Source organism: Capricornis sumatraensis, chromosome 13, assembly GCF_032405125.1.
Source record: "Capricornis sumatraensis isolate serow.1 chromosome 13, serow.2, whole genome shotgun sequence".
In the NCBI taxonomy this organism is placed as follows: domain Eukaryota; kingdom Metazoa; phylum Chordata; class Mammalia; order Artiodactyla; family Bovidae; genus Capricornis; species Capricornis sumatraensis.
Window position 1 is genome coordinate 7641014 of NC_091081.1, and position 10369 is coordinate 7651382.

Genomic DNA, 10369 nt, shown 5'->3' on the forward strand with positions numbered 1-10369 from the left:
CTGGTTATGACATCTAACAGAGTGTTATGAATGTCTATGAAATTTAAATTACCTTATATGTTAATAGATGTTTTATTAGATTTATGCTTTGGAGTAATTCAATACCCATTGTCATAGGTAGTTGAAAAGGTACTGTTATTCTCCTAACATTTTTTTTTTCCTTTCTATACTCAGAATAAGGCCAAATATTTTAAATTATTTACATCAGTAATCCTTAAGTGTCTGTCTAATAAATGTAGAAGTATTGTGACAATATATAAATAGTTTTTTCTAAACTTTTTCCTTTGTTTTACTGTATAGGTATTTCAGGTATTGAATGAAAAGAAACAAATACATGCTATAAAGTATGTGAACTTAGAAGAAGCAGATAGCCAAACAGTTGATAGTTACCGGAATGAAATTGCTTATCTGAGTAAACTACAACAACATAGTGATAAGATCATCCGACTTTATGATTAGTAAGAATTTTTCAGTTTAAAAGAAAACTTTTTTTTTTTGCTTTAATTCTTATGATAAACACTTAAATCTTGGTAATATAACCTAACCATTTATTGTTTTGTTTTCATTTATTTTTAATGGCAGTGAAATTACAGATCAGTACATCTACATGGTAATGGAATGTGGAAATATTGATCTGAATACTTGGCTTAAAAAGAAAAAATCCATCAGTCCATGGGAACGGAAGAGTTACTGGAAAAATATGTTGGAGGCAGTTTACACAATTCATCAACATGGTATTTTAAAATCTCTTCATATATAATGTTAAAATATTCATTAGTAGTGCCATCTTAGAGAAAGACACTTATAATTTTAAGGTATTGGTTATTGGCAGCTTTAGGCTAAATAAATATTTGGCAGTTTAATAAAGATGAAGAGATGACACCGTTTCTTTAAAATACTGTTAACAAAAGAATACAGGGCATGAACTCAAATCCCCACATTCATGAAGCATCCATAACACCAAATGTTTCATTATCAGTAATAACATAGTCCCTAGTCCTGGGTCTCCAACTATTTGAATAACAGCAGATCTGAGACTAAGGTTCAGGCATCCTAAAAATCTTAAATCTTCATTTTACTCATTCTAGTTGTTTTGTTTGTGCACCTGTGTGAGAGGTTTTTTTTTTAACTACTAGCTCTACATTCTGGGTTGGCTTTTTACTTGGACTTGGTTCTTTTTTGTTTGTTTGTTTTGCTTTTTTGTTTTATTTAAAACTCTTTAATTCTGTCATGGCCTTATATACTGTACAGAGCAATTGTCTCTTGTTTTTGCATCCCAGTCTCTCCCTGCAACCCCTAATCCATTTCTCTTTCCTCATAGAATCCTGAATTTCCTTCTAACTTTTCAACAGTTTGGACTTTTTTTTTTTTAGTGCTTCTTTGCCTTTTCCTTATTTTAAATAACTGATAATATAGGTAATTGTAAATTATCTCCTTATGTCTCTTTTCCTATAAGTTAGAAGATAATTCACCAGTGATCAAGATCAGGCTTAGGGGTGGGTACGTGAGGGGCATTAGAGTCCTACCATATGGCAGCGTAATTTACAGTACTGTCTTGTGGTCAGAGAACCACAGTGGTTGTTAAGAGCATAAACTCTGAAGTCAGACTGCCTGGTTCAACTCATGACCTTGTTCCTTAGGCTGTGTAGCCTTGAACAGATTGCTTAAACTCTGCCTTAGCTTCTGCAACTAAAAATGGGGATAATAATAGTACTTGCCTCAGCATTGGTATGAAGGTTGAATGGTTCAATACAAGCTACAGACTTAAAATAGTGCCTAGTGTGTAGCAATTTGCTGTATGTTCACAGAGTATATTAAAAATGAATATTTAATTTGACTAAAGGAAGCAACTCATGAGTAGACTGTGCAATATCTTTGTACTTAGAATGTTTGACATTGTTTGATTTTGTACTGGGTTTTTATTTTGAAGGTATTGTTCACAGTGATCTGAAACCTGCTAACTTTCTGATAGTTGATGGAATGCTAAAGCTAATCGATTTTGGAATCGCAAACCAAATGCAACCAGATACAACAAGTATTGTTAAAGACTCTCAGGTAATGAATGACTGGTTACTACACAGTAGAGTTCAATTCCTTTTCATCTTTGAAGTATTAGTTTGCTAATGAGGATTTTATTTTTCCCTACTTCATTTTTCAAAGGATTTGAAACCTTTTTTATAAGAATAGATATTATAACCATAAAAAATAAATCAGTCACACAGTTAATACAATTTAGTATAGAAAGTCAAGACCCAGTAGACATATATCCAGCAATTTTGGATGATTTTCATTTAGCTGAGGTAGAGAAGCAGTGATACCTGCCTTGAAATCATTTTGGTTTTCTAAAATTCACCTAAAACTTTGTCTCAGTTTCCTGGTAGCAGCCAAAGAGAATTGCAGTTTTATGTTTTTCATTGTCCTTTATGAGGTAAGATTATTTCATTCTTCCAGAGAAGTAAAGCTTTCCCTATCACTTAACATTTGAAAAAAATTCTTAAGTGGGCCTTCATATTGGAAACAACATAACAAATATTGTACTCAGCCACATTTTTATAATAAGATATGCAACAGCAGTCTTAATAAACTTGTTCCCATAAAAACATTCTTTGATGACAATCAAAGAATGACTAAAAATAATCCTGCTTAGAGCCAGGACAGTGTGCTCCATGTATGCAGATCTCTGATGTGGATCTGCCTGAATCCTAGGAATAAAACTGGATTTTTTTTAGGGGTAGCTGGGCAACATGCCCTTCAAACAGTTCTGTTTGACAGTTACTTCTTTTTATATCAAAAATACAGCTGAACATTTTGTTGTAAATTGGTCTGACGATAACTTCTATGGCAAGGCTCTAAAGTATAGGCAATTCTATATTTGAAAGCAGAACCATTTTAGAATAAAACAAATGCAGTGTAAGGTTGGCATGATCCTGCTGCGGAAACTGTTGCATGATGTAGACACCCATCCTGTCTCTATTTGAACATGGGCCCAGGGAGTACTTACAGACAAACTGGATTTTTGGTTGATTGGTTGGTTTATATTGAAAAGTGTTCTGGGTCTGTTCCAGCACAGAAATGAGTAACTGATCAATTCCTTCAAAGTTTATGGCCATTAATAAATTTTATCCTGTGAAATGTTATGGTCCCTGCCTACCATAATCATAGAAATAGCTCAGCATTCTGAAAGGAGTCAATTTTTTGATTTTGAATCTAATTTATTTTGCTGGAAATGTGAAGAAATTTGTTTTAATATTTTTGTCAGTTATTTGAGTTTCACAAATATATTGCTGAAATCTGTTAATTATTCAGGTTGTCAAGAATTTGGTATTCATGTTCTTAAAAATAGCAGACTGAAGTATTTTCATTGATTTCTGTGTTTTCTGTGATTTGGCAAGTAGGTTGGGACAGTTAATTATATGCCACCAGAAGCAATCAAAGATATGTCTTCTTCAAGAGAAAATGGGAAGTCCAAATCGAAGGTACTTTAAGATTATTTATATCCCATTTATTTGGCACAAACAGGAAATGGGCTGGTCTCTGACTAAATTAACAGATAACTGAAAATTTATTTCTTTAAGTTCTAAAATTAGGCCGTTTTAGAGACCTTGCCTTATTAAGCAGACTGTCCTGGGATTCACTTTTACCCTTCTTTATTGATTTGAGATTGCTCTTTTAATATTGTGCTTTTAATGTGGTGATGCCTTACAATGTGCTTCTATAAGAAATGCACATTGGATATGTTTTTAATTTTAAAAATAAGACTAAATTAACTCTGATATGGACATCTTAATTAACACTGAACTGATAACCTTAGAAGTCTTTATTGTTTGTTTCCTCTGACTCCTAACGTTTTATTTCTTACCATTTCTTCATTTTTAAATTTTACATTTCCAAGTACAACTCTAGCAGGTGATTTTTTCTAGGTACTTTCCCACTTCCCTTATTTCGCTACCACTGTGAGCTCTCATGTTAGTCTCGCTTTGTTGAGTCAGCTTTGCCTGCCATGGTGCCTCTGGCTCCAGACTCATCCTTCTTCTGCTATAGCAGTGTAGTCTAACGGATACAAGCGTACATCGCTGTGCAGTCCCTGTGTTCAAGTTACAGATCTACCTCATTATCAACTGTTTTTGTGACCTGACTTGCCTGTTTCTTTGTCTATCAGTTAGGCTTCCGAATAGTACCTATTTTAAAAGTATTTGAGGATTAAATGAGAAAGAATATAAAGTGTTTAGTACATTGTCCAGCTGAAAACAGTTGCTTAATAAATATGCTTTCACTTGCTAAATTATACTTTCCTCCCGAGAAGATTGTGGTTTCTAAATACCTTTTCAAATAACTGCCTAACAGTTTCTCTTATAAAAATTCTTCTTAAATCTCTTTAGCTTCTCCTTTTAACACTTAGATTTGTCTGCTCTTTTTTCTTGATTAGACTTGCCATAGTTTTGTTAATTTTTAAGAGCCAGGTCTTGGGTAGAGGTAGGAGGGAGGCCCTAGAGGGAGAGCATGTATGTATACTTATAGCTGATTCATATTGTTGTACAGCAGAAACTAACACAGCATTGTAAAGTAATTATCTTCCAATTAAAAATAAAAAAAGAACCAGGTCTAGATTTCACTTATTATATTTTCATTTGCTAATTAATTTCTGCTTTTATCTTTGTCATTTGTATTCCCTTTAGTTTTTTTTTCCGCTTCTGCATTTAAATAATTGCTATTTTAATTTTAGTAGTCTTCCATATAAAGTTTTACTGTTGCTGCTACTGTTACTATAGTGTTTCTTATTTTCCCTAATTTCCAAAATTCTTGATTTCAGGTTTAAATTTTTCTTTAAAATAAAATTGGGTTTGAGCTGCATGTAATGTTCAGATCTTTTTTTCAGTTGTCAACTCAGTACCTTAATATGTAATAATGGGAAATATCAATTCCATTGTATCACCTGCTCTGCAGTGGCCTTAGGGATTCTGAATAGAAGATAAATTTTTATCCCAACATGTAAGCTCATCGTTTCTATAGAAGAGCTCAGGGCCCCTCCCAGTCTAGCTCTGTTCTGAAATTGCTTTCCAGTGAACAGCTAATGGCTACTTGGGGCTTCTGTTCTGAGGTCTGTCGGGCACATTGATTACTTTTCTCTGCGTCAAATGCCTCTACCATGCAGGACTTGTGGCTGTGGGTGGTTTGTCTCCATTCACATTCTAGTTTTATTGTAAATATTTTCCTTATGTTTATGGTTTTGCTACCAGGCAGCTCTGTCTAACTTATCTGGGGATTTGGAGAGTTTGAAAAACTATGCTGCCATAACACTGCCATTTTCCCAGAATCTGAAATTCTTTTTAGCCTGTGATTTAGGTTTAGAAATGGACTTAAATTTCCAAGTGATTAAATTGGAGGAAAAGGTTATTTATTATTATTATTCATCAGTTTTCTTTGTGTGCAGATAACGAGATCTATTTTCTTGCTCGTGTTCTGAAGAGCATGTTAAAATTTGCCCCCACTTCAAAGAATTTAATATAGTTGCTTAATATAGGACTTCCCTGATGGCTCAGATGGTAAAGCGTCTGTCTACCATGCGGGAGACCCGGGTTCGATCCCTGGGTTGGAAAGATCCCCTGGAGAAGGAAATGGCAACCCACTCCAGTACTATTGCCTGGAAAATCCCATGGACAGAGGAGCCTGGTAGGCTACAGTCCACGGAGTCACAAAAGAGTTGCTTAATAAAAAAAATTTATAGTTGCTTAATATAGTTCTATTAAATGTGGTTTCAGTGCATAAAAATTCATAACATCTCTTAGTTGATTATACCTTTTATTACAGTGAAATGACTTTCTTCTCTTAGGAGCATTTTGCTGTGTTCTCTTTTTCTAATATTAATATTGTCTCTTCTTTTCCTTTTTTGCATTTGGTTATATGTGTCCTTTTTTCCCCCCTCTAGCTTTCTGTGTCATTTGGTTTAGATTAATCCTTTGTATAGAACATATGGTTACTTTTGTTATACTATATATTGAGTATGTATCTTTTAAAAGAGGAGTTTAGCCATTGTCATTTACTATATCACTGCTGTGCTTTGTCTTAATCATGTTTTTTTAAAGTCAAAAGTAGAATTGTGTTGTAACATTGCATTACTTCTAATAAGGTTATTTAATACAAAGAACATTTAATAATTAATATTTACTGAGAACCAGAAACTATTCTCTGTTTACCCATATCTCATGGTTGTTTAATGTGCATGACAGTGTCCTTTTACTATTTCTGTTTTGGAAGTGAGGAAACAGATAAGGAGAACTACCAGCTAGTACTAAGGTAGGGATTCAAGCCTAGCCCAGCCCAGTCTGGCTCCATAGTTTATGTTCTTAGTTTTAGGGTAGCTTTAAAAAGTCCATACATAGTTACATATTATGAATTTATTTAAAACCATATTTTAATCCAGTAATTTTGGGGAAAACAAGTAAATTTCATACTTGCAGTTATGATTTTTAGCTTTGTGTTTTCACAGACTGAAAAGAATGTAATATTTTGTTTCAGTTGATCAATTTAAATATGAGTTTGTTGAATTTTTTCAGGAGCTCATTTCTTTTGATAAAATAGCCTAATGTAATAAAAACTAGAAAAGGATGTTTTGTAATGAACATCATTTAATACTTGACACATGTAATGAGGTTTATTACGATTTTAAATATGAGGGTAAATGTGTGTGTGTGTGTATAATACTTTAATTTTATGCTAAAATAACAGTAACTTCTTTTCTTTTTTTTTTTATACTTAGATAAGCCCCAAAAGTGATGTTTGGTCCTTAGGTTGCATTTTGTACTATATGACTTATGGAAAAACACCGTTTCAGCATATAATTAATCAGATTTCTAAATTACATGCCATAATTGACCCTAATCATGAAATTGAATTTCCTGATATTCCAGAGAAAGATCTTCAAGATGTATTAAAGGTAACATTAATAGTATATAAATATAGAAGAAATATATTTCATATAGTACTTAATTGTTTACTTAAAGAAATAGCTGAGGGAATTCTCTAGTGGTCCAGTGGTTAAGACTCAGCACTTTCACTGCTGTGGCCTAACTTCAGTTGATTGCCAGGAAACTAAGATCCCGCAAGCCGCATGCATGGCCAGAAAATGAAAGAAAGAGAAATAGCTGAAATGATTGGAATTATGTATCTGGAGTAGATAAAGCTTGTCTATTGAAAGTTCATTTTGAAGGCTTTTAAAATGTATGAATACTTGGAGATTTTGAAGACATGGTGTGTAAAATTATCTTGTCATTTCTGAGTAGGCAGAAAGCAGCTTCTGTAATATGATGCAATCTGGAAAAATACTTTATCAATATTGCATAAGGAAACTTGCTTTGTTTTTGTTTTAAAAACTTAACCTTTATGTTTATAGCATTGTTTAATAAGGGATCCTAAACAGAGGATATCCATTCCTGAGCTTCTGGCACATCCGTATGTTCAGCTTCAAACTCATCCAGGTACTTCTTTAAAAATAAATTTGTTACCCAATTGGTAATATCAGCAACCTTCTGACTACTCTTTTCCTGCATGCCTCCTTCCTTAAGGAAGTTCCTTAATGCTAAATACTAAAATAAATGAGATTGCCTTCCTTTACTTGCCGGCATTCATTTTAACTTATCCTAGGAAAGGGACTATGATCAGTGATAAATTATAAGAATGTGGTTATTGTGCTTTTAAGCAGAATACACATTTATATATGAACTTCTATTTTTCTTACTTGATACCAGTGTGCTATGAATTCTATATATATTTTACACCTGGGCTTCATAGGTGGCTCAGTGGTAAAGAATCTGCCTGCCAAGCAGGAGATGTGGGTTCAATCCCTAGGTTGGAAAAATTCTCTGGAGGAGGAAATGGCAACCCACTCGAGTATTCTTGTGGGAGATCCCCTGGAAGAGGAGCCTGGCGGGCTATAGTCCATGAGATTGGACATGAGTCAGACACAACTTAGCAACTAAACAACAAAACCAAATTATTTTATAGGTAACCAGATGACTAAGGGAACCGCTGAAGAAATGAAATATGTTCTGGGCCAACTTGTTGGCCTGAATTCTCCTAATTCCATTTTGAAAGCTGCTAAAGTGAGTATGTCTATGCTCTGTCTACACTATCTTGTTTTATATAGTTTAGTGAGTTAGGCACTTAAACAGGTAAACCAAAGGAAAATTGGCCCAGTCATTAGATCAGCTATGAAGTGTGTTTCTGTATTTAGATACTTAATATGTGCTTTTTAACAAATACAGATTTATTTGATTTACACTCTTACAATGGGCAGACAGCTTAATTGAAAATGGATTGTCATATAAGGTGCATTGAAAAGATTGCTGTCAAGTAGGTCTCAACTAGACTAAATTCAGTAAAGAATCTTTTAAATCAACCCCATTTTTAACACAGCTTTTGAATTTATTTGTTATAGCCAATTTTATTTTTAAACCATCTTAGACAAATCACAGTATCACATATAATGACTTTTGGGTAGATGTATATAGCAGTCAGTACTTTTCTCAAAGCAAATGTCTCAAACCTGTTAGTCTACCAGTGCCTGTTTATACCATAATGTTTTGGATCTCACTGACATTAAATACCTAATCATTTAACACTGTATACTTAATTGACTTTAGTTACTAGTTTAATATTTCAGCTATAACATTATTGTAAAATTACAGTAACTTAAACTAAAAAACACTTTTAGCTCTCTGGATAGGGATAACACCAATCTAAGATGTTAAGAACTTCAATACATTTCTGGAGGGATTTATTACATATTTACCATTATATTTGCATTTATATAAGATAAATTTTTTTCTTAAGTTTTCTTGAGTTCTAATAGCTAAATCAATGGCTTTAGGAATTGAAATTGGACCAAAATTTGTTATGTAATTTTTCTCTATATTTCATTTCTCTAATTCTACCAGTGTATTGTTTAAAGCCTTTTATAAATAAAATTAGGTGGATTACATTTATCACTAAGGCTATGTATTCCTTGATGGCAAAGATATCTTCTTTCTTCATAAATTAGATGTTGCCTTAGCCTTAAATCCTTTACTAAATGTGTAGATTTTAGTATATTAATTAGACTTTTTTATATAGCAGTTGTATTTTTTAATGTCTTCCATTGTTTAGTTTAAATATCAATGAAAAGTATATTTCCTGTTGATTTTATTTTACAGTATAGGGCTTTATCTAAGACTGGCTTTATTTAAGAAAAAGTTAGGTATCTTGTAATAACATAATGAAAAAGAATATATAGAGGAACAGACAGATATAAATATATCTGAATCACTTTGCTATATACCAGAAACTAACACAATATTATAAATCAACTTTATAATACTTCATTTAAAAAGTTTTGCTATGTAAAACTATGTACATCAGCTATAAAAGAAAAAGTAAGGGAGATTAAGGTGACCTTGAGGATGCATCCATACACTTAAAAATAACTGTTACATTTTTCTTCCAGAAAGATTGAGCTGCATCTCATGATAGCTGATTCTTAGGCCAAGCTAGGTGTTTAAAACCTTTAATTATCTCCAATAGTGTATAAAATAATTTGTAATTATAAGAACAATAGAGAAATATCTTACATATTAGAAGATATGAAGTTAATTAAACCTTTGTTAATCTGATTTATAAATATTACAAATCAGATGTGTTTTTAATTTCAGACTTTATATGAGCAATACAGTGGTGGTGAAAGCCATGATTCCTCTTCATCATCCAAGACTTTGGCAAAAAAATGGGAAAGAAAATGATTTGTGGTTACTCATGAACTGTCAGGTATCACCTGTAAAATATCGGGACTGTTAAACTCTTGGTTCTCTGTGGAAATCTCTTGAAGACAGCTTCACTCTGAAATGTTACTGACAGAAAAACCTAGTGGATTATCCTCAAAAGAAAACTGTAAAAACCTGCTAATGGCACTGTATGTATTGAATTGTAGAACTGTTTTCCCTTTTATGCTTCCCTGTAAATCTAATCTATTTGATAACATTTTCACACTTGGGGTAGTAGATGGAAAATGGAAATGTATTCTGAAGAACTATGTAAATAGGCTTTGTATAATATAAAATGACACTAAATTCTCAAAGCTATAGAATTGTTTTCTTCAAGCGAATATACTGTTGGTGGGGCAACAGATTTCTTAAGACAATGGATTAAGGGAAACATGAGAGTAGACCTTCGGAAATTAACTCTGGGGGAAAATTCCACAGGTTTCAAATCCTAAAAAAGATTTCCCGTTGCTTCATGGTACTGGTAGTACTTCATCATTGTGGAGCTGCACTTGGCTCTTTTAATTCTCTTTGCTTCTTCATAATCTCTTTGCTTTGGGTGTTCAGAGTGTCACGCTGGA

The 10369-nt window shown here is 32.9% G+C and overlaps 1 protein-coding gene across 2 annotated transcripts in view; it reads left to right on the plus strand.

Moving 5' to 3' along the window:
• Window positions 1-9809, plus strand: part of TTK (TTK protein kinase) — a 37484-nt gene extending 27675 nt beyond the window's left edge. For both annotated transcript variants that reach the window (XM_068985448.1, XM_068985449.1), the window contains exons 14-21: window positions 301-458; window positions 583-734; window positions 1931-2055; window positions 3396-3476; window positions 6758-6934; window positions 7391-7475; window positions 8002-8099; window positions 9684-9809. In XM_068985448.1, the coding sequence (XP_068841549.1) occupies window positions 301-458; window positions 583-734; window positions 1931-2055; window positions 3396-3476; window positions 6758-6934; window positions 7391-7475; window positions 8002-8099; window positions 9684-9770 (963 nt within the window). In that variant the 3' untranslated portion in view covers window positions 9771-9809. The remainder of the gene's footprint in view (window positions 1-300; window positions 459-582; window positions 735-1930; window positions 2056-3395; window positions 3477-6757; window positions 6935-7390; window positions 7476-8001; window positions 8100-9683) is intronic.
• Window positions 9810-10369: the final 560 nt, after the last annotated feature.